Genomic DNA, 24825 nt, shown 5'->3' on the forward strand with positions numbered 1-24825 from the left:
ATGTGTGCACACAAACATACAGGGAGACAAGACTTGCAAGCAAATAGTTGCAATCATCCAGGGTTTAAGAGATTAAGGTTACCACCAAAAGCCTAGAAAGAACAAGAGTCTGCCCTCTAATGGAGCTCTATAAGCCTTTCCACTCATTTTCACATTTGCATGAATAATAACACATTTTCACTTACGGTGGCAGATGCGACCTGTGGTGTCCTATAAGTGACTGACAGTTTGCACAAATCCTGCCTGCTCTCCATGTTGAGTATACTGGTCATGGAGGGCAAAAACACATGGCAGCTCATGACCTGTCTGTCAAACCCCAGGCGCATATGGCTCTGAGAACATCCCCCGCCGGCGACCTTTATTTACCGCCACCCACACTCTCTCACATCTCTCACTTTCATCTTTTCGCTCAGTCTTTATCCTTTTCTTTTTTTGGCTTTCGTCATTTCAAGTCACATTTTTCTATTTTATCTCCTCCTCCCCCGGTACCCATCACCTCATAAATAGCATCTAACATCATTTAACATCTCCCTGAATATATCTAACAGGCAGCAGAATGCAGCATATTATGGGAGCATCTTTTGAGCTCTCTGTGAATGTATGGCATCACTAATCATTTTACACTGACTGGACGACAAGAGAGTTAGGATTGCCAAAGCAGGGCGGTGTAGCTTCTAGGCTCAGTCAGTGCAACCACTGGTAAAATCTTGTTTAGATTCTGGCAGGTTTTCCTTTCCAAAGCCCTCAATATAAAACTAAGCTCATCAATCGAACCAGCGACCCTCCGAGAAGACCCTCTCTACCACCTGAGCCACAGCATCTAACTGAAGACTCTATCAGACCGTGATATGACTTTTGGAGCACCTCGGTTGTTTCTGTTACAGTTTCCATTTGAAAGAGTACTTGATTACAGCAATTTGTTGTTACACTTCCTCGAAGTACCAAGAAGTCATAAAAGAACAACATTTTTTAGTTGGACACTCTCTGTCTGGCTTTCAAACTCCACAGCCCCAGTTTGTGGCACAGGCTTTCTGTTATAAGCTCCGTAGAGCCCCAGTGCCACACAGTTGGCCTGCTCTACAGCAGCATTTGTAATTAGAGCATTTTCTTCTCTTCAGTGAGGAATCTGACTTGCTGACAACAATGCCTCTCTTACAGCAATTATAAGTGATGATGCTGATTGCCCAAACTGACGCATTTGTTAAAAACACAATGCAATTTTAATGAATCATACACTACAGTAATACAGTTAATGTAACTTCTGAACTTAAAATAGTCACAATTTGCATTGTCTTGCCTATAAATAAGAAAAACCCTAACCATATGATTATATTTATACAGAATGTACATACGCATAACCGTGAGATGCTAATCTGTACAGCAGCAGTGCCAGACTGTGGCCAAAAGCCCCTCATTTGAATCCTCCCACGCCTCACATCCACTCCTAACCAGCCACTGATGGAAACTCCGAGGTCAAAAGGTGCCTTACATTTATTCCAGCAAAATGTCTTATAAACACTGCTGATTTTGTTTTCCAAAGGAATGTTCCAATCTTTTCAACAACAGTCAGATTTCCAAGAAGAAAGACACAATTCCTCTCTCATCTTTTGTGCTGCAGTGTCCACACGATTCAAGCCGGAAAAAATATTTAAATCTTATCCGGATCATGGCTGTGTAGTCATACATCAGCAGCTAGAGTTAGGGACTGAGGACTGTGTAGAACACAGAAAACTTTCAGCAAGCACACTGGAAAAACAAATCCCAACAGTGTCCTTTCCCTGATTTTACAGAATGCTGACAGGGAAAAGAGTCTGCTTACCTTAGAATTAGCTGCTTTTATCTAGAGGCGCCACAGATTGAACTGCTATGTTTCCACAGTAGCCCAGAATGGACAATCCTGACTGTAAATAAGGCGTTTGTGTATTTCACGCGTTTTGCAGCCACCACAGAGGGGTGAAGCAATGGAGTTGCTGCAACTACACTGCTAAATGCTACTAAAAGCAACAGACTGGACCTTTAAGAAAGATTACCTTACAGGTGGAATTCAGTTATTTTACATCTACATGAAACTCCCACATCTCTCTATATTTTATCATCAAGTCCTGCATCACTGAGCCCCACAGCCCGGCAAGAGACCTTCAATTAGAATCACTCTACATTCATGATGAACGGTTCCATGATTCCTAATTAAACTGACCATCTCTGGAAAATGTTCCAACACTCCAAATGTTAAAATAACATAATGCTACAATTAAACCGCCTATTCTGTGGGTGGTGGCTTTTAGTCACTGTGACGTCGTTTACAGATGTTTCACTGCCAATTGCAGCTATTTCGTCATGTCTGGGTGACACTGGAGTGGTAGTCTGCCCCCTTCCTCAGGTACTGATTTGTCTCTAGCGAGCACCCTCTTTCCCTGGGTCAAACCATTACGCCTTCATCTCTGCCGCAGCATTTGTCACCTGGGCCACGCTTTACTGCCCATGACGTTTGTCTTCTTTCTCTTTCTCATTTGTTCCCTTTTTCTCAACAAGTGCATGTGGAAATTTGGGGATTTTATTTATGTAAATGAGCTTGTTACTGCATGAGCTGGTGGATGCAACACGCAGGATTTATACTCACTCATTAGGCAGGTTCAGAGAGTCAGATTGAATCTCTCTCCCCAAAAAACAGTGTCCTCAACTGGGTCTGACCTGCTACATTTTTCCATCATCACTCTCATCAGCTCCAGAGGTTGTGCCTCAGGTGTGAGTCACCAGTTTGTTTAATGAGTCAACTTGTTGGCTTCCACAGAATGGTGACTCTGTTGCAAACTTCCATTAAGTTTAACCCCCGTCTAACCTGCTCTAATTGTCCAAGGCTCACAAGTCATTACTGACTTCACAGACATGAGCAGTTTGTATTATACCATTTTCTACCATGCGTCCAAACAAACCGGGGGATTTTTGGGGGGGTTTACATGAAGCCTTGTGATGTTTGCACTTCTTTTCAAAAATGGATAAACATTAAGCTTTAAGAGGCATATCAAGAGCCTAAAGGTTAATTTATGGTACTCTCCAAGTGCATTCATGTTTGACACAGGCTGCAGAGAGCACAAACACACACAGCAGGAAATGTGGTCTGATGCCAAACTTACATTGGAGCAGTACTCTAATCTCATTGAGTCTATGGGATTAAAGGGGAAAGTGATCACACTCTCAGCCTGTGGGAACGTGTGTATGTGTTCCACTGACATATGTGTAAAGGAAAACCCCCAGAAATGGCTTTTATTTTCTGTAATTGTGGGCATGAATAAATGATTAGTCAGGAACATATGTGCAGGGAGGTCGTGCTAGCTGAACTGGGAACATGCTGTTATGTTTACCAAGTAGACTCGGAGCTCAGCAGACTGAATCTGGCGCTCACAGGAATCTCAAGATTCACCTTGATCCTTGCATTAACATTCAGCTGAAATACTATCCTCATGTGAAAAATATACCTGCGACTAGGGTTGGCTCAGTTTGTGGTTTTGCCTTGCCAGTCCGGTCTGGTGTACAAGCTTAAACTGGTTTGATTTTGTGCAAACCAACTGAACTGGCATTTGTCATTTCAAGCCGTTCTGGCAAATTAAAAAGAGACAAGAAGCAGCTTTCAGAGATGTCAGCCCTTTAGCGGTTGTAGTGTAGTAAAAACTACGAACAACATGAAAGGCTTTATCTACAGGCAGTTTGGTCTGTTCCTTCTGGGCTATAGAAACATTGCAGGTGAGCATGGAGGACTCAGTAGAAGAGACCTGCTCCCTCTGTAGATATGTAAACGGTTCATTCTAAGGTAACAAAAACACATTTTTCAGATGATCATGCACTAATGAAAACATACCTATGAATATTATATTCCATTTCTGCTCAACCAGACCAGGGCACTTCTGCAACACTTCAGTACTGCATCCTCCTCCTCAATTTAACACACATTCCCCTGGGACATGGCCAAAGGTGTGATGATGCCCATCCATCTTATGCTCTATAAATGAATGGAAAAAGCTGGAGCCCTTTAGAGAACCTTTAGTGATGGCACAGAGTTTGAAATGTGATCCAAACGCTCTCTAAGGGACTAACACTTCTTCCTCCCAACTCCCAGCTGTCATTTGTCCAAAACCACTCTCGCCCTGGAGGGCTTTTTGACAGATGTATGACAGAGAAAACAAAAGCGAGGAGACGACATAATCCAGAGTGGCTGAGAGCATGGAGGAGGTGTGTGCAAGTCTTTGGCTGCGATGCAGCGACAGCAGCACGAGACTGGGATTATAAACCCTGGATTACACACGCAAGCACACAAAAACACAAATCCACCGCTGGATTTGGCCTGCTTTCATTTGATTTGTCCTCAAACATCCTGTGTACAGAGGCTCCGCATAGCATCATGTTGATAAAATATGGGTGATAAAATACAATACATCGCAGCTATCCGATAAGTCTTTCATATTTCTGCTCTGGCAGCATTTAAGACATTAAACTTGAAAAATATCAAATCATGTACATCACACATTTTTGGCAGATGATGTGTTTGACCAGTACAAATGTATATTTAGGTAACAATGTTGTTTAGCTTTAATCTTGTTCAACCAAACTATTCAAAAAAGCTTTTCAAATGCTAGAAGCTTCATTTCAGAATAAATCTAATATCTGTGTACTGTCAGAGTCAGGTATGTTTTAATGGACTTCTTCAAATTCACTACTGCCTGCAAGTCCCTCTGTAATAGCTCTTCTTTTGTCTCATTTGTTTAACACGGTGTCACCTGTGGCACCAATTTGCACTTGATGAACAGCAAACCTGGACTCAAACTTAAAATGACACACAAGAGAACACGGACACACGCGCACATTTTTCCTCTCCTGTAGCCCATTGAGTCAATTTATAGAACTGAGTCACCCTGAAGTGGAGGCGTTTAATCTCGACAGCGGTGTGACACAACCTCAATTATCTTTCACTGCAGCTGCCGTGATCGTTCCCAGACTCAAATCTGATGGAAAGAAAAGAAACTTTTGCCTTTTTGTATAAGAACGACCACTGACATTGGTGTGTTTTTGACTGATGGGCTTTTACCTTTGGAGTATGTTATATAGATGCAGTTATTGGTTAATTTACAGTAAATGAAAAGACAGTCACTAAAAAGCAACAGCTCTGAAATGAGGCCAAGCATCACACCATCACTATTGCAAAGACATTCAAAAAGAAACACTGATGCTGTGTTTATAGTTTACAGTGTTTTTGTGTCTTCCTCCACATGGATAGAAGTCAGTCTCTCTTTCTCTCTCTCTCTCCCCCTCTCCCCCTCTCCCTCTCCCTCTCCCTCTCCCTCCCTCTCCAATTATTGTCTACCTAAAGTACGCCACTGGCCCATTGGGATCACAGGTGGGAGACAGCACTGAGGAGCTTGACCCAAATTACCTGGAGCAGCAGTCACAACACACAGGGTCAAAGCAACAGGGACGTCTATATGAAAATTGCACAAACGACAGCCTGTGCCAAGAAAAAACATGTCAGACATGATTTTGAAACATGAAACGACTCCGAGTCACGTGCGTGTGGATGACATGTTGTTCTTTGTGGTTAACAAGAAACAGGATTTGATCTCAGGGGACTGAAAGAGCCCAACTTGTTGAGCATGTACTCTAAATACTCGGCTCTGATTGGAAGTTATCGGCTTTCTCTAGCCTGATATTCAGACAGTATTGGGGTTTCTTTTCACTTCTTTCAGCTGGGCATCATGTTCCTGTTTGCACATTCCAGTTTGGGGGATTGTTTTGCCCTAACCAATCAGCAACAAGGGACTGATCCATCCTACCAACATTACAGTCAACACAAAAGGTTTGTAGGAGCAAACGTAACAACCAAAGGAAATCCTGTAAGTCAACTTACAGCAACCTGCACAGCTGCATCAGTCACACTTAGGGCTGTTGCAGTGAAGGAATTTTCCCCTGGGGATGATTTAGGTTGGCTAAACAAATATATTTAGAAAAGAATCGTTATATACTGCCATTAGAGTATCACAATACATTGAATCGTAACCCACGTGGTGTGATACGTATTATATCGTCAGATTCTTGCCAATTTCTTTCCTCATTTTTTCTGCTAGCAAGCAACACAGGAAGACTGCAACAACATTCCTAACCCTGCCTGCAAACCTCTGATTAGACAATTGTTTTCAAGCCAGCAGAAAGGTCATCATCATAGTTGAGTTGGTGTGAATGTGATTCCATTTCAGCAAAGATTTGATACGTTTATGAAATCAGAGTAGAGAGATATTTCACACAAGAAAATACATATATTCAATAGCCGTGTTTCTATCCAAATCTACCGCAACTTTTTTGAGTAATTCGGCAAAAGAAAATGTGAATGAATGTTTCTTTCCATTCACTGCCATAATGAGATTATTAGGAGTTGATTCATGACATAAGCAGTAGGTGGCCCCAGTTGTCCAGCTGAAAAATAACAGAAGAAGAGAACGCTATAATATGACGTAATAAAAATAAAAACAAGTTCAAACGGTGAAAAACAGTGCAGAAAACAGGAAGAATGACATTTCTGTTGGTTTCATGTATTAATGTGAGGAAGGTTCCACCAGATCTGTGTGGAGGGACCATGGATGTATTTTAGAGCCGTGGAAGCGATGAGGAGACTGTGGGAGCGGAAACAGCTCATCAGTCATGTGAGTTAAACGTTTGTTAGATCAGAAATTATTTCGGATTAAGTGTTTCCATCTCCCATCTCAAGCGAGTGTAAAAACCTTTTTCCATAATTTTGCAGTTTTCAACAAACCTTTTAATGCCATACTTCAAAATGCGCATGAAAATAGTTGGAATAGATGGAAACACAAATGAGTAGTTTCGGCCATTGTCTATGAACTAAACTGATTAAGAGATGTGATGATCGGAGTGGCTTACCACCTCTGTTAAATCATTTCCTGTGTTCTGGGTCCATGTCCTGTGTTTTCATGTGCTACCACAGAAGAAGTGCCAGTGGAATCCCTGAATTTCACTGGAACTACAGTGTAAGCCTGCTGTTTCTGTGCCCAGTTCAGCACCACTGAGCAAAGTGACCATCTGTTTGGGAAGATTTCCCCTGGTCTCCAAGCACAGTCCAGTCACAATATTTATGACTGAAATAAAAAGAAAGCCAAGAACGTTCTGGAGCCAACACTTAACAAAAACTGGAAGCTGGAAGCGAACGTCAGTGGTGCAGCTAAAAGAGAAAAGAGAGTGAGAGAAATAAGGTGGGATGAAAGAGGGATTAGGTTGTTTTAAACCGTGCCACATTCAGCATGACAGTAAATGAAGTGAATTTGAATGGGTTTGTGAGCGCTGTGGCTCTCACAACAAACGCAGCTGGAATGTAACAGCTGTGTGGCTGTCAAATATAGATCGATCAGTCAATATTCAAGAATTCTTGATCATGTCCCGTAGAAAACAACCCGGGTTTACTCACTCTAAAATCATGAAAAGAAATGTTGACTCCATGGGTTATCTGGCTCAAACTGGCAGAACACCAGTGCTAACATAAGGTTTGATATGGTTCCTGTTCCCACAGCAACATGTTTACCTCACAAACACATAGAACATTAGAATCTACCTTGTGCTGTGACAAAGAAGAATATCAACTTCACCTTCAGAAGATGCAAATGTGTGAAGAATGCACCTCCATCATTATTATTAGGTATCTATTTCTTTGGAAATCTACATAAGTTAATGAGTGACAAGACCAGATTCTTTTCAAACACTTCTACAGACAGGAATGTGATGAGATTGAGAGATTCTTATTTACTCAGTTGATCAGATATTTCTTGGAATCTTGTCTGATTTAAGGTTGTATGTTGTTTGTTTTTTTCCCACGCTCTGATGCTAATAAAAAGGATTTTTCCAACAAAACTCATCTACGTCTTTGTCCATGCTACATGCCTACAGTCATTGCTCCTTCATTCCTCTGTTGCATTTTTTAGATACGCTGTGAGGGAGGGTTGCAGGGTGTAGTTACACTTTGACACTATTGCCAAATCAGTTAGGCAGATTTTGTTAAATGAGAAAACAAGATTAAAAAAGGTCCAGTGTGTAGGATTTAGTGGCATCTAGCGAATGCATATCACAGCATTCCATCCAAAGTGGTGACATTGCTAAGATATCCAAAACTTTAAAGGCTTTCAAGTCTTATGTCAGGCTCTAGTAAGGATTTTGCTGCACCAGAAATACATTCTTTAATCCAGATTTCATCCTGTACAGGACCATCATGGGAACTTTACCTCCATTAACTATCACCCACACATTGATCATATTTCTTGGCTGACAGCACTGCTTCTCTCTACAAGGCTGCAACTCTGCAATTTCACACTCTAACCTTTGTCTTTCACTTACTCCATGTTTCCTCACCCTCTTTGTATCATTTTAGCCAGTCACCCCTTCTGTATATTGCTCTCATAATAAAAAAAAACCACATCATGAAGCTCTGTCCATTTCGTCTTTACCTCTTAATTCCATCATTGTGCTTCTATCTTTACTTTCAATTCACTCCTTTCAGAGGAGACCTTGTTTCAATCAAAGCATTGCATCTGAGTGCAGAGGATGTCTTTGTTCCACAGAAAGCTAATAGAGACAGGTTATGACCCCTCTCTTGTTGGATAACAATCTATGGAGGACATTCCATCCACCTGGATTTCCTTTTCTACGTTAGAGTTCCATTCTGATTATATTTATCCAAAGCGCTTACGTTTCATCAGTCTTGCTGTCACCCTGTTCCATCTTCTTCCACCTCCTCTCTTAAAACATCTGAAAATATACAGTCTTAATTGCACAAATTAACTGGGCCATTTTGTCAATTATTAACCTGAATGTTAAACTTAAAATAGGGAAGAGGAAAAATAATAAAATTGGATGATACCGTAGGGGAAATGGAAGCAGCACCTGGCCAGTTTAGAGTCAAGCGCTGGTGATATTCTGGACTTCAAAGTTGTAATGACGAACCAGAGCTGTGCGTTAACACTGTCATGGCAACATCGCATACTGTGGTAACAGTCAGCATGTGGGAGGATTTTTCTATCAAGTTCAAAACTGAGGGAAAAGGAAGGAGGCAACCTGTTGCTTTAGCTGCCAAAAAAAGGTCTATTTTTCAAAAATAGAGTTCAAACTTTGAAGACATTTGAAGACTTTTTAAACGTCAATCTGGTTTTATCATCACTTATAATCATCAGGGTTTTGTCACCTTGGACTTGAGGAATATACAATCCTAACAGAAAGCCTGTTAAAAACTGGGGACCTAGAGGTTGAAAGATGTGGGAGTTTACCAAGCAGGCAGGGTCTGTTGAAAAGATGCCATCAGGTTGCATTATGGGAGAGTGGGACTGTTTTTGTAGCTCTATTGTACTGGAACATAAAAACCAGATATCTCAGCCACTGATTTGATTTCTTTATTCAGTCTGTTGTGAGTCCTCTTCCTTCATGGAAGCACAACAAGACTTCAAGCTAGGGTTGAGTATCGTCACAGTGAAATATGTCAATATCCATACTCATAAATATAGCTATCTACTAGGGGTGAGGGTAAATATTGAAAAACATTGCATTGTGATATTCGTGTGATATCATTTTTTGTGGTTAAATAATTTTTTTTGTAATTCATACTGTAGTGTGTTCTTTATACTATGGCAGTTTTCCCAAGATTTAATTTTTTTTACTGAATTGCAATACAATCGCCTATAGCTTACAGAAGTGCAATATATCACAATTTTCCAGAGACCAAGTAGAAGTATTTAAGCTACTTAGAAAGACCCGGCTCCGGCTTTAAATGCAATATCATTTGATTATTCCTTAAAATATATAACAAGCTTCCCAAATGTAAATTCATAACAAGGATGATGAAGAAAGCCACTTAAAACTGCTAGAGATTTGTAATCAAACTGTTATTTCAAAATCTGTGATCTGATCTATTATTTCTAATTGCTTCTGATCCAGTCTGACAGTGTATTATTAAAAAAAATACAATTTGTACTAATCCTGTCATATGGAGACAGCAACTGCAGTCAGAGAGAGAGTGAGATTATAGTCACTTATCTGTGTCGGAAACAAATTAAGAGATGAAAGACAAACAAACATACAGAACTTCTCCTCCATGCTGACATAAATAAAACTAGATATAAACAGACAGAGCAGAGGAGGGTTTAGGTTTCACTTTTTCTGGGAGGACAAAATCCACACCGTCTGCCTTGATACACCACCTAAGCCTCTTCCTGAGCCAGAAAAAAAAATCTCTTGCTGTGGCTTCCCTTAAAAACATGACTCAAATCAGCTCCAGTGAAATGATGCAATCACTGATTTCATCCACTGAGCATTAAGGGAAAACATATTGCAGGGAGGGAAGGCGAGGAAGGAGAGAGACAAAACAAGATTTTGGCCAAGAGTGTCCCCGGAGGGATCAACGCCTTTCACATGGTTCTGGCAGCTTTTCACCTCTGCTGTTGGTGCACAATATGTGTGGGCTGTCCACACATTAGGGAAGCCGTGTTACTTACACAGTCCAGATAGTGTCCCTCTGAGACATGAGGCAACTTCATTAGTGATGTAGTAACCATTAATTATTACAGGAGAAACCCCATGGTGCTGTTTTAACAACACAGGGCTATCATAAGAAAGAAGCTCTGTGGACATTAACTAGGCTCAGTCTCAAGATGTTGTTAACAAACTTAACAGTAAGAGTCTTAATGATCTAAATAAATTGTTTTAGTAGTGTGGAAGAATGCGTTTAACATATTCATATTCATTAGGTTCTTATGATGTTTAAAGACCTTTTTGGTAATTGCATACACATTGGGCAGAATTTGTGGGGGTGTGCTGTTTCAGGTTGAAACAATACAATATGGTCCAGGAAAGGCAGTTTAAAGCAATACATCTATGAGTTTTAAGTAAGTCTGGTGCTATTCTATATTATCATACAATTCTAAGACCAAACCCCTGAATTGACCCTACTACTGTCCAAAAGTTGCTTCAGCTTGTCCCTCTGTGTCGTAAGTCATTTTTGGTATTTCTGTCTTCATTTAACAGTCAACAGTGAAGAGATGGACAGGAAGTAAGGGTATAGACAATATAACAGTAGGCTAACTTTCCTACAAGTGGTTGTGGTGTCTAATGGTCTTGCTGTCAAAATCAAGTTCAATCAACTCTCTGCTTGTAAATGTATGCCATCCATTCATGTCACTCTGAAGCATTACCTGTTTTTGAATCTGAATCAACAAGCATGATACCAATAAGCACTACCAGTACCATAAAATATGTATTGACTACAGACACACACTGAATCTAAATGCAGTGTTTTTGGTGTTTTTGTGGCTTTTTGGAGCTTGAATCTATTATAATCTTAACCGTATATTCAGTGCACATATGTGTTCATTTCTTTTCACCTCTGTGGAACTGACAAGGACTGACATTATGAAAAGAACTACCTGTTATTTTATTTCAAGGGCAAATCCTGCAGCAGGAGGAAACTCCCATCGTCTACACACTTGTAGACTGGAGCAGCGTTGCATGAATACATTATACAAGTAAGAGAGGGCGTTTGGAGGTGTGTGTGAAGAGTTCTGGGACCACATCTCCCACAGGTCATCGACACATTCACACTCTATCCTTACCTCTGCAGAGAACAAGTGATGAACACAAAGATCCAAAGTTCAGAGGCCAATGCCATGAAGAATAACAACCTTTCTCTTCCCATTCACAAGAAGCAAAGAGATAAGAAAGGGACAGAGACTGAGGGAAAAGGCTGCAATTCCAAAGAGCCACAAAGCTTCAGACGGACATTGAGGGACTGACCTTGTGCTCTCACAGTGCCCACAGTGGTTTATTAAGGCAGAGGAGAGCACCGCTGGAAGATGCTGTCTCTAGGTTGGAGCACCCAGTGTCTGTCTGACAGACAAAGAAGCCCTAATTAAAGCAGGCAGCCTGTCCCTCAAGTGGCTGCCCTACTTGGCTAAATGAGGATTCAGAATAAAGCCCAGAGGGAATACTCCAGTTTATCCCTGTTTCAAAGAGACAGGAAGAGGTGGCACCTGAGTGGATGACAACGATGAAAGAGAAGTTACTTACCTACTGTAGCTATGACTAATGATACAAAAAGGCAGACAGATCTTCAGGATTGAACTCTTTGACTTGGGGAACTGACTATTCCAAACCAGAATAGAACGAGTACCATGGTCTAAGACTTGGAGGTGTTGACTCTAATCCCCACCACTTCACAGTCAGCTAAAAAAAGGTCCCTGATGAAGCCAGCAGAATGACATCATCTGCAAAAAAGCAGAGAGCCAATCTTGAGATAACTATACCTTTTTCACACTGCGCTTTCAGCTTGATTCTGTCCATGAAATTCACTGAAAGAATAAGCAACAAGGTAAAACCCTGGCGAGACCCAACTGCCACCGAGAACGACAAAAATGCAGACAGTGTACCCAACAGCTGTGGTGAAATGGGATTGATAGATTTGCCAACCATCTACACTACAACCCAACTTATGGTCATGAGTGAACGAATGACATCAGAGATACGGGTGGCTTTGCAGTGAGTAACTCAGATGTTCAGAAAGAGTCTGGAGTAGAACCACTGCTCCTTCATATCAAAAATATCCAGTTAAGGTGGATCAGGCATCTGATTAGGACATCTCCTGGACATGTCCCTGTGGATCAATTCCAGGTATGTCCAACTGGGATGTGTTCTTGGCAGACTCAGAACATGCTGGAGGGATTACACATACCATTTGTTGAGGGAAATCCTTGGGATGCTCAAGGAAGACCTAGAGAACCAGGTTAGGGAGAAAGGATATCTGGAATACCTTGGTCTGGCACCACCACAACATGGACCCAGCAGAGTAAAATGGGGTAATGCCACTACTTTGGCATAGAAAAACACTACACATATTGATAAATTATTTTTCTGAGGTAAGACTTTGAAAGTTTAATCTGCTTCAAAAAGCAGTTGCAAATCTGGAAAACAATTTTCAGCATTCACTCAACTCCCCTTCTTCACACAAAATTTTTTTTACTTTATTTCAGTCTTTCATTGTATTTTGCTGGTAAAACAAAGTTTTATTCCCTCTTTGCCAATTATATGATTGTTCGAGGACTGTTAGATGGCAGGCAGGCTAACAATGTGAGATAATGGAACATTAAATAGCAAGCATTGTGCAGACCTGCAATCTACAAATCTACTTATCTCAGCTGTAACTAAAAGAGAGAGTGAACAGTAAAAGGTACAGTTTAATAAAAGGTGGGGAAATCTTTTTTGATGGTTTTTGGACTATGATACCAAAAATTGGTCATATTCACCTGTATGTGTTTAATAAGTGGTTTCATATCAGACAGCAGGCCACTAGAACCCATCTTCAACCTGCCTTAAGAAGCTTCTGAAGTTAAATGTAGAGTTTTGCTGTTTCGTAATTAATAATTGCTGTTTCAATAGCTTGCCTATTATTGCATTAGGGCTGCAATCTACCTTTTTGTTTTTTTTAAATAACCGATTAAACATTTAGTCTTTAAAATGGCTAACAGTAGGGAAAAACAATTGCCCGATTTGACTTTTTTAAACTGGTTGTTTTTTCCAACCAAAAGTACAAAACCTAAGTGTATCCAAAACAGAGAAAAGCAATTCAAGTTGTTGACTTGTTGAATTTTCTGTCAATCAACTAATCATTTCAGCAGTATAAGGCATATTTACACATTAATTAGTGTATAGGATTTAGTGGCATCTAGTGGTGAACTTGCACATTGCAACCATTTGAATACAGCACAATGTGTATCAGAAACTAATGTGGTCGTGAAACTTACAAAAAACACAAAAGATCCCATCAAGAGCCAGTGTTTGGTTTGTCTTTTCTGGGCTAATTTAGAAACATGGTGGTTCAACATGGCGGCCTCCATGGAAGGCAACCTGGGATATAAAAGACTCATTCTAAGGAAACAAAAACATAATGATTCCTATACTCAGGTGATTATACACTAATGAAAATATCAGTATCAGCTTTCAAACATCTCCTTGCACTCCTTGATTGTAGCTGAAAGACAGCAGACGGATAGAAAAGTGGCCCTTTTTTCTTCCAAAGGCTCGACGTCAGAGAGGCACTGAAGCACTAATCCGCAGAAATACACCCAGTGTTATTATTCCATGAGAGAAAAGACAATGCAGCTTATCAGTATTGATGAGGTGCCTCCCGTGGGCTTTGATAGAGTGGCTGATAGCAGACAAATCAGCTTAGCACCCGCCAATGTATTTCATCATCAAACAGTCAATACCTGCCATCTGCTGCCTGCCAACTGAGCATTAAAAAGAACTTTGAACAATTGCACCCCAATACAATACGCAATACTGAGTAACAGATGGTAAATTGTCATCAACCGGTACACTGTATCGTTGAATAGTTAGCAGCGGATGCCATTCTACACTGTGTGTTTATCTCATACATATTTCATGCTGTTGATTTTCCCTGACTTGTTGTCCTCCATTTCTTCATCCCCCCCCACCCCCCCCTTCAGCTTGAACACAGTTAGCTAGAGCTGCAGTGGAAATAACAATTACTATTTAAAAACAGAAAAGCTGGATTGATGAGTCTATCTCTTGCCGGCTGATTGACGGGGAAATTAGGCAGGCAGAGATGAAAATCCCTTTTGCCAAGGACTGGGGAGTCCTCCACTCCCGCTGACAGTTGCTCTATAACATGGCAGCCTGATTTCTGTTTTTCATGCTCCCTTGCGTCGTTCTAATGAGATATTTTTAGCCTGCCGCGAGCAGCTGTGCATCAGTTACAAGAAGAGGGAGTCTGGGGTGAATTATTACAAATATACAAACACATACTTCTGCCATTGTGCTACTGTTAAGCATCACTGGTGCATTTCAACTCTCAAATCTTTCTCTTTAGATGGATTGCATATGGGCTCAAAATCCAGTTCAAAGCAGGCAGTACAAGAGCTCCAGATCCTTTTGTCTCAACTGAATCAATCACAGGGGGTTAAACACACTGAGGTTAAAAAAAAGGGAAAAAAACTGTGAGGAGATAAAACAAAACTCCATCACCATCTGTTTTCCCCTGGTGAAACACGCTTGGAGCAGACAAGAAAAACAAGAGGTCTGGACTTTCAGTATGGGAGGAATCACACCCCAAACGTGAATGTTGACAGCTATCCACTTAGCTAAATGTGGGGTTGTGTCGTCAACAAGAGAAAATAGAAGGGCTGGGTTTCAATTGCTTTGTACTCCATGTTGTTGTGGAGAAATGTTGTACAAATTTGTTCACAATCAAGACAACTCTAATGGGAGAACGGGGGCTTCCACTGCAGGCGGGGACAGCCTTCAGAGACAGGGTTCTGGAGGAAAAGAAGAGCACACCAGCAGAAACAACAAGAGAACAATAGACATGGAATTACACACACAAGCAAGAGTGAATGAATAGGCCAACAGATGACAAAAAAAAGAAAAAGAAAATCTTATTTGGGCCACTTGTACCTTAGACTGTCAGCTAGTGGACCCCATGATTAATCAATTAATCAATAAACAACAGAATAATCAAGAATGAGAATAGTCATTAGTTCCAACTCTAGTTACCGTAAAGGTTTCATGATATTTTGCAACAGCGCTCACAGCACGTTGTCATTTTCTCATCGCCATGGATCCAACTGTGAACATGGAGCTGTGCTCAACCATCTGCCTGGATGGCAAGCATGACTTTGATGTTTATATTAAGTTTAGTGCTTCAGTTCATTACTGATATCAATCTGTCAGCTATGTTTTTGATAGATTTTTTATTTGTCAACTCAATAAAATGTCAGGAAACAGTGAAATATGTCTATCAAAGTTTCTTAGACGCCAAGGTGTTTCTGATTGCTAATTCTGTTTGACCAGCAGCCCAAAATCCAAAGACAATCAATGTACTATCACAGAAGACAAAAAATACCAGCAAAAGTTCACTTTTGAAAAGTTGACCTTTTTGCTTAAAAATTGTTCATCAGTTGACTATTAAAATGAAAATGAATGAACTAATTTGGGCTAAGCCAAAATTGTTCAAGTCAACTGGATCAGGAGATTTGGACTCTGACAGCAGCTGCACACTCTGATGCTGTGGCCGGTTGGCTAGCTTCTTAATCTGCTGAAATAAATATTATTTTATTAGCTGTGATAGAAAGCATTTGAAATAGGCAGTAGATCTCTGCTTCCTTGGACACTTCAACATTAACGTTCAGATAATGAACGGGTGAAGTTGACCAACAAACCCCCGCAAAAACTGGTGCATTCCAAGTGAATGAATTACATTGTAAGCAGAAAATGGCATGGTGGGATTTCTTAATGAATGAATGATGCTAAAATGGCGTAAAATATTAAAGTGCAATCAGCTTACCGTCTCTGACAGAAGCAATTAGGGTCAGAGGACACACTTTAGGCATGAGACAGAGACTATTTAAATGGTGACGGAGACACAAGGACATTCTCTCAGGGTTTTTCTGAGTCATCACTTATGCTTGTGTCAACAGGGCTGCGTGAACAGCTCGCTGGTCATCCAAGTCAGAGGCCATATGGGTCAGCCAGGACCTGAGGGATGAGCTGCGGATACAATGACAAGACACACTCAAGTACCATTTAGACTGTACGCACGGCACTGCTTTGTGTCATATCTCTTTTTCCCTTTGTAAGACACAAAGGCACACACAAACACACACACAATATATCTCCCTTGATCCATCTCTTTCATGTCTGGTCTTAGCAGGGTACTGTGTAAATGGCGTGTTGAGCCCCTGACATTAGCTGCTAAGCCAACCACTGGCCCCGCGCACACAACAACCGGCGGTGTGTGCTCTGATGGAGCACTTTATTTGGACACTCTGTGTGTGTGTGTGTTAGTGTGTGTGTGTGTGTGTGTGTACACAGGGGAGTGTGGCAGGAAGCATTTTAGGTACCGCTGACCCAGTCTCGATATAAACCACAGGGTTGAGGGGTCAGGTTGTCACCCCTGTTACAGCTGACATAAAAAGCAGTTGGCTCAGGCATGTTAACTGACAGTGGGTGTGTGTGTGTGTGTGTGTGTGTGTGTGTGTGGGTGTGTGTGTGTGTGTGTGTGTGTGTGTGTGTGTGTGTGTGTGTGTGTGTTTGGGTGTGTGTGAACGTGACTTAGGAAGAACTTACAGGGCTCAGTGCTGTTAAATGAAGCGAGACAAAAATTTCAGATTCAGTATATTATATTATTGTTCATTGTTTAGCTAAATATGTCTGAGCCCAGTGACTCATACAGCACTAACAGTTGCACAATTAACAGCACTAAGACTGTACTTCAACGCCTGTATTACCCCACAGACTATATTTAGCTTCCCATCTCTTTTGTTTCCATGGGAATGAAGAGTTCACCGTGAGCGGCCGGGGCCTCGGGTATTTTCCAGAAGCAAAACGACAGAATGGCTGGCTCCTGAACCGTGGCTGGCTTTTCCACAGCCTGGTGGGTTTGTCAAGTGATCATTTCCACTCCGCCGAGTCCAAGCATCACTAGGTCTGTGTTCAACCACTGCCCTAGTTTTCCCTTCATACGAGCCTGCGCCGTCAGAGAAGACGGGCTTTCAGCTCAATACATCTGGATAATGTTTTAGTTACGTGTTCTGTGCTTGACCCAGTATCAGGGCTTTTATTTTGAAGGGAGGAGGTGAGAATAAGCCATACATAAACTTTTTTTCTTTGCAAACTTCAAACATGATCAAATTAATGGAATAAAAAAATTGGATAAAAGATAGGTAGATCATTTAAAAAAAGAAAAACTGGCTAAGCAACAACAACTACTGCTACTGCTTCTTTCAACTATCTTGATGGAATCTGACATGTTTTACAAGCAGGATCCAATCGAAGTGGAGGCTGCACCCTAAGGAGTCACACCGATGCTGCTCTCAATCCAAGCTGTGTGCTATCTACATATCAATGGCCCACATCCTGATCCCCCTGGGTGGAGGAGTGACCTTGCACTGTGCTTTTCCTGTAAAATATTCTGACAGTACACTTAAGGCACAAATACATTCTCACAGGATACAACAAGTCAGTGTTAAAGGTTTAAAACCACTGTGAAAGCTGAAGTACTACAAACAGATGAGGATGTGATTACGACTGAGTGCACTTTCTCAAAGCGAAAGAGTACCGAGATCAAAACGTCTTCCTGATGTTGTTCTTAAATGTTCAGGCTGCATCACGTCAATATTTCTTAGAAGAGCACTGCGTTTGGTGGGAAGCCAAGGTTTACAGCCACATAAAGCCTCTCCAAATGGGATTGAGCTTCCTGTTTAGGGTCTCTCATCACGCAGAGGCAGCAGCGTTGGCAGTGACTCTGGGGTTTCCCCTCATTGAACGTGACCTTGAGTTCAGTCTGCCGGCTTCAGTATCTATCAGCCGGTCTAACAGCACACTGCTGTCTGTTTGCCTAAAGGCAGAATGAGCCCTCAGTGCAGTCTTCCCTCAATCTCTTCTGCTGTCATGTGAAACCCCTGTAAGGTGGGTCACGTTGGTTTTCATGATTTGAGGCTGAAATGTGCAATTCTGTAGCATTAAGAGTCAGAGAGTAAGAGAAATGTCATTGGGTTACTTTTAACCAGACCACATAACCAGTGGTGAGCTGGGTCGTGGCCATGATGTGGTTATGAGACTGAATGCAGCGGCCACAGCACAGCAGGGTCAGAATAGGAACGATAATGTTAAGAATACACAAGTTGTGATTTCAAAAGGTGAGAACATTTCAGATGAATTACAACTTCTGTGAGTAATACTAGAGTCTCATGGTTTTTTCTATTATTTTAGACTTGTAGCAGACTGGATGTGTTAAAGAAGCCTCCCCAAAGTGCAGGTAATGCATACTTTCTATTGTGTGTTTTTACCAACAAACTGCTGTGGATAAAAAAAAATGACATACAAAGAAAAAAAGAGGATTTGAAAAAAGGAATGGAGTTCTCTCGTCTTTTAAGCCACTTTCAAGTTTAAGGCCGAAACTGAGGCAAAAAAGCTCAAATAACTCCACAATGGCCAACTTGGAATCGTCTGTACGGTGGCCCTGAGCGGCAAAACACAACAACCTTTTAGGTTATGGAAAGGTCGCAACAACACTTCCTGTTTGTGAGTGGACAGAACCCAAGTCATTGGTAACACCTGTGTTTACTTTATATTAATAGTATATTAACTATTTCATGTCAAAATGTCTGCTGTGAAAAAGGTCGACTGTGAACAACTTGTTCTGTAAAACATTATTTTCTTTTGTAAAATGGTGTTGCGTTTTGACCCTCAGGGCCACCGTACATCTGAACTCAATCTCGAAACTACTGAGATGTGTCCTCGAATGGTATTCACTACAGCACAAAACAAGACCTAAATTATGATAAACCAAGATTATCCTTTTCATTTCTCAGCCCACAGAGGCACATTCAAAGTCCCACTACATAAACTTAAAAATAACAAAGTGCTAATTAGACTGTTTTCCCCTTGCTTCCTGAAAAGGCTTTCACCTTGCACAAACACCATAGAGAAGGTGTGTGACACACACACACACACACACACACACACACACACACACACCTCTTTCCATTTCACTCCCATTTTCTCCTTCAGGTGAGAGGGCTTGGGCTCAGCGAAGGCATTCGGCCAAAGAAATCTGAGTATGGAATCAATCACGGACTTGCCCCCTTTTATAAACATCTGCCCTCCCTCTCTCTCTCTCTCTCTCTCTCTCTCTCTCTCTCTCTCTCTCTCTCTCTCTCTCTCTCTCTCTCTCTCTCTCTCTCTCTCTCTCTCTCTCTCTCTCTCTCTCTCTCTCTCTCTGCTCACCTCCCTTTCATCGCTCATGTTCTCCTCTCACCTTTGGAGCTACGGCCCCGATAATTACACCCAGCAACCAGAAGCTTTCTCATTCAAGACTATTGTATCACTGAGGCGTGGAGAAAAGCAAAATGGTTATTCTCTTTTTACTTTTTGGTTCTTTGTTTGTCTCTTTTGCACTCCTCCATTTTGCTTTTCTCTATGCAGCTGTCAATGCTGTAAGGAAACCCCCTGCTTCCCTCATGAGACACCACATCTGCTTTGCAGCCGCTCGCCATCACTGCGTGCCTTTTCAAGCCTATCTCCTCTTGTTTGTGAATTTGTGTGTCGCATGCTCTCCCATCAGCCCATTAGGGTTTCGCGCGGGGATCGTTCAGCGGCGAAAGATCCAGACTGCAGGAGCCTCTCGGCCCACGCTGCACAGATAATGATGGAGGGAATAAAAAAAAAAGGTGAGGAGAGGAAAAGAATCCCTCTGCTTTCTGGACAAACGCTCCATTACAGAAGCAAGCACAAACAGAAAAGGTCAGCGCGTGGAGAACAAGAGAAGAGAATTGTTCTCAACCCTGCCACCGCGTTGCCTTCACTAGCTCGTGTTTTTTATGTGAAAGACAGCGCTGTGAGTCACGTACAGCTCATCAGAAATCAGAGGCTGTGGTTGATATCAGAGAATGAGTCACAAAAGGAGCTGTTGGCCTCCTTCATGTTGGTGCCACTTTGATGAGCGGACTTACAAAAATGGAAAGCATGGGAAAGCGAAAGTGAATTTAAAGCTGGAGGAGTGAGATGTGGTTAGCACGGCTGCTGCTACCATTCGAAACCAGACCACCACCCGCTAATACAGATATGACTGGGAGAAGAAGGTGTGAGAAAACATATACAGTCAAAGAGGAAGTTGATTGGAGCGATGACATGGCTGAAACAAAAGGAACCGTTTTAAGATACTGTCGCGGCCTCATGTCTCTATCCGACAGAGCAACAATGTGTAGTATGACAGCATGAGGTCAAAGCCACATTACACCACATGTACTCACCCCGGGCGGACAACTTCTTGGTATTGATTATTTTGGCGGCGTACTCCTGTCCTGTGGAAATCTTCATGCACCGTCTCACCACAGAGAAAGCACCCCTGCAGGAGAGTTAGAGAGATCACTGTATGGCCAGACTTTCCAAAACACACAATACAGCCATCATTTAACACTTTAACACAACCAGCAAAACAACCAACATTAGATCACTGAATCCTCAAAGATGTAATCACTTTTTGCACTTAAAGGTTACATTTATGACCCCCTGTGGGCGTGTCTGTGTCTTGTCCGCGTAGTGCATGTGAGCTCCTCCTCCTTTAAGCATTTCACTCCCTTTTTTTAGTTTTCATTAAATAGCCGATTGTGGAGTTTGCGTGTTCTGCCAGTGCCTGCGTGGGTTTCCTCCAGGTGCTCCGGTTTTCTCCCACAGACTGAAGACATGCAGGGTTGATTGGTGACTCTGAATGTCCCTGCAGGTGTGGATTGTCTATGTGTGTGTCAGCCCTGTGATTAACTGGCCACCAGTCCAGCATGTGCCACCCCTCTCACCCAATGTCAGCTGGGATCAGCAGCAGCCCCCCTACGCAACCCTCTAAAGGATAAGAAGGCAGGGCGCGAACTACAGGGGAGCCACGGGGAGCCCGGCTCCTCTTAATGAGCCATGAGCTCCCCTGAAAACATCATTTGTGAAATGTTGATGTATGATTAGTGCAGGAGGATGATTCATCGCTAATTCACTTTAATAAAGATACTGATGTGCTTGCCATTACCATTACCATTGAACAATATAGTTAACTTCAGATCAGAAAATATAAATAAAATACACTTTCCTAGTCCCAGTCAGTCTGTGCATCAACTCGCCATTATTCGTTTATTTCTCTGCTTTGTAGTGAGCATACTGTGCGTCACGGTCAGTGGGAGTGATTTGTGAATTTGTTGAGGTCTAAAATAATCACAGTGCTCAGCCCTACAGGATCTCCTAGAAATACTTTGATTAAAAAGTTTTCCATTGCTTTAGGGAAACTGGTACCATTAATTCTTCATTAATAAAAGGTATGTGAATGAAGAATGTATTTAAGGATGCCAGCAAGTAGCAGACTGTTGCAGACTGTGTCAAGCACTGCTCTGAATAGCTTGTGAACAGAGCTGATTTCAACACTCACTGTAACACTGATTGGTTTTTAAGAAGCGCCTGGCAGATTCATTATTGACTGAATGACCTTCACAAGCACAACTCTGCTCAAAAAGAACATTTTGGGGTTCAAAAATACATGAATGGTCAGGGGATACATTCCAATACCTGTCCTCCTGTAGACTCTGAATCTGGCTCACCTTGCACTCCCTCCTGAGAGCGTACCTAAAATCTATAGCAACTCCCTCTAAAAATATGCAGCTGGAATACCCAGAATCTAAAAACTGTCTTTAGATTTTACAGTGAAAAACTGCCAAACCATGGCAGTAGATAAAAGACTCTCAACTTAAATAGGTTCATTGTAGTTTCTGTAACAGTAAAACACCATCATATCTCATGGCAAATATTATTTTATTTTTTTATCTTCATTTTATTATTTATTTATATGGCATTTAAAAAGGGATTTATACATACTAAAAGTATTTTTTCATATTACAGTCTGTAATTTGCACAGAAAACCTTTTTTATACAGCATTCATATGGTATTTTCATTTGGCAAACAAGGTTTTTTTTATGGTAAAAACTTCTAAAATACAGAATAAAACCCCAGCTTTAACCGTAAAAAACCAACAGTTCTAATATCCTTTTACTTTAATAGTAGAAAAAGTCCTACCATGCCCATGGTAGGTTTTTTCACCGTAAAAATTACTTTCTTTTTGTCCTTTCTTTTTTACAGTGTGTGTATATAGTGCCTACAGAAGAAGTTCTTCCATCTATTAATCATTACAGTCTTCCAAACCTGTTTTTAGCAACATTCCTGCAGACAGAGCGGAGCAGCAACCGGTGTAGTCTGTGATGTTGATACTATATCAGTACACAGTACTCATCTGTGATTTATTTTCCAATACAGCTGGCTAAATGATGACTGATCTCCACTATAACAGCAAGGCATGACTAAACCTGAGGCCAGGCTCAAAGGAGACAGCCACACCTTCCCCGAGCTGAGCTGAGGACCTGTCTGCTGTCTGTGTCAGACACACAGTATATGTGATAAGCAGTTTCTAATAATAACGCTGCCGTTACAGTCTAGCTCAAGGTAGGCGTCTCAGAGCAGCTCAGTGAGAGCGACACAGGTGGCAGGTTACCCGCTGACCCGCGCTGCTAATGACACCAACCAAATTCCACACAGATCTCTGCGTGTTTTTACTTGCATGGCAGGTAGCCAAATGCACAGGCTCACAGAAGCATGACTTAAGATGGCTGAGTAATTATCATGTGTCACTTATGTATTCGGCATACATTCCGAGGCACTTTGCTTTGTTTCTTTCGAAAAAGGCAACTTTTTCAACTGGCATGCAGGGCATTACCGAGACATTGTCCTTCCGAGATAAACAGCAAATAGCGTTAACGAGCAAAGAGAACAGACTCAAAAAGTTAAGAATAAACCTGAGAGAATAGGAGGTATTACATATAAGACCTCGGGGTTAAAAAATAAGTCATTCACATTTTCTCACACTGGCGCTTTTCGTTGATAACCAATGAGAAGAAAATTGGAGGATTTTTGAATGAGATTTGGCGTGAAGACCTGCCCGCACGCGCTAACTGAACGTATCAAGGTAGGAACAGGTAGGCGGAGGGCTCTCGCGGACGTTTCGGTCAGTCTGATTACCGATAGTACAAACACAGCTTCACTTTCACTGAAAATGTCGAGTAAAAACATTTAAAGCAGGAGGACAACTTACTTCCCCAGCTCCTCGTACAGCTGGTACTCGTCGGTAAACCTGGTGCAGGTCGTTGAAGCCATGTTCAGGTGAGCGCAGGAGAACAACTTGGGAAACTGAAAGCCTCAGTCGCTGTGATACTCTCCACAAATCCTTTCCCCTCTGGCTCCCGGAGCGCCACTTGTCGCCTTCCGGAGGACAAAATAAAAGCAAAACTTAAGAATTATTTAGAAATGTCTCCTGAATGCGGTAATAGCTCGGCGTCGCTCCTCCCGGCTCCTGTTCGCAGACCCCGATTACTCCTGGAGTTGACAGGGACGTCGCGACCTGCTGTTGTGTTTGTCTCAAGGCTGACACTTGGATTAGTTGACCGAAGTCAAGACAGACTTCATATGGTATATCCCTCATCCGGTGGCGACGTTTCAAAATAAAAGTCCAATTAACAGGCCCTTTAATTGTCTTTCTCTGTGGTTGTAGGCTATTGGGGTGTATTTAAAGGTAAAATATTTCAAACTCAAGTTTAGTCCTGTTTTTCAGTCCTTTACAATCCAATGTAGATTTTATGTATCATAAAAAAAACATGTCCTCTTCCCATCTAATTTGTTTTTATCCTCCTTTTTTACTTACAAGCCTGCCATCATATTAAGTGAGCCAGTTATGTTTGTGAATTATGGGCTAACTTTTTTTTATGGTAGTCAAGAAAGGGTGCGCCTGCAATTCTTTTTAATGCCGTTATCTCGGGATCACAAGTTAATGATTTTATAATCTTGAGAGAACAATCTTGTTATCCCAAGATAACATCAAAATGTCGTTTCCTCTTATGACTTATAATGTTTATCAGAGATCAGGAGTGCCATGCTGGCACACGTAGATGGCGTATATTCATTTTCATACTGACCAACGTGAGCCAGCAGCCAGGACAAAGTGCATGACAAGAATCTTTGAGCTTGTTAATAAATCTCAGTCTCCAGATAGATTTTGTCAGTCTTGCATCACATTGCCAGGAAAGGAACAGCTTCAATGAACTGTCAGATGTCCATTCTGGTAACAACTCTTTTTGGTTCAGTCATGACAGTGATGTTGACATTTCTGAGTTCTCCATAATTATACTGTGATCTCGGGA

At 41.6% G+C, this 24825-nt stretch overlaps 1 protein-coding gene and 2 long non-coding RNA genes across 28 annotated transcripts in view; 2 read left to right on the plus strand and 1 right to left on the minus strand.

Moving 5' to 3' along the window:
• camk2d1 (calcium/calmodulin-dependent protein kinase (CaM kinase) II delta 1) overlaps window positions 1–24064 on the minus strand; it is a 99188-nt gene extending 75124 nt beyond the window's left edge. For 17 of the 26 annotated variants that reach the window (XM_051429042.1, XM_051429039.1, XM_051429033.1 and 14 more), the window contains exons 1-2: window positions 23724–24062; window positions 20856–20950 (exon numbers count right to left, since the gene is read on the minus strand). In XM_051429042.1, coding sequence (XP_051285002.1) covers window positions 20856–20950; window positions 23724–23785 — 157 coding nt within the window. In that variant the 5' untranslated portion in view covers window positions 23786–24062. Of the gene's footprint in view, window positions 1–20855; window positions 20951–23723 lie in introns of all 26 variants that reach the window. The other 9 variants (XM_051429024.1, XM_051429032.1, XM_051429021.1 and 6 more) reach the window with 3 other exon arrangements.
• Window positions 1–24825, plus strand: part of LOC127379446 (uncharacterized) — a 149073-nt gene that overhangs the window by 55749 nt on the left and 68499 nt on the right. The window lies entirely within an intron of this gene.
• Window positions 18408–22366, plus strand: LOC127379444 (uncharacterized). The gene is made up of 3 exons (XR_007888307.1): window positions 18408–18510; window positions 18814–18859; window positions 21326–22366. It is a non-coding gene; the product is annotated as an uncharacterized LOC127379444 (long non-coding RNA).

The sequence above is a fragment of the Dicentrarchus labrax genome, unplaced genomic scaffold (genome assembly GCF_905237075.1).
Source record: "Dicentrarchus labrax unplaced genomic scaffold, dlabrax2021, whole genome shotgun sequence".
Classification (NCBI taxonomy): domain Eukaryota; kingdom Metazoa; phylum Chordata; class Actinopteri; family Moronidae; genus Dicentrarchus; species Dicentrarchus labrax.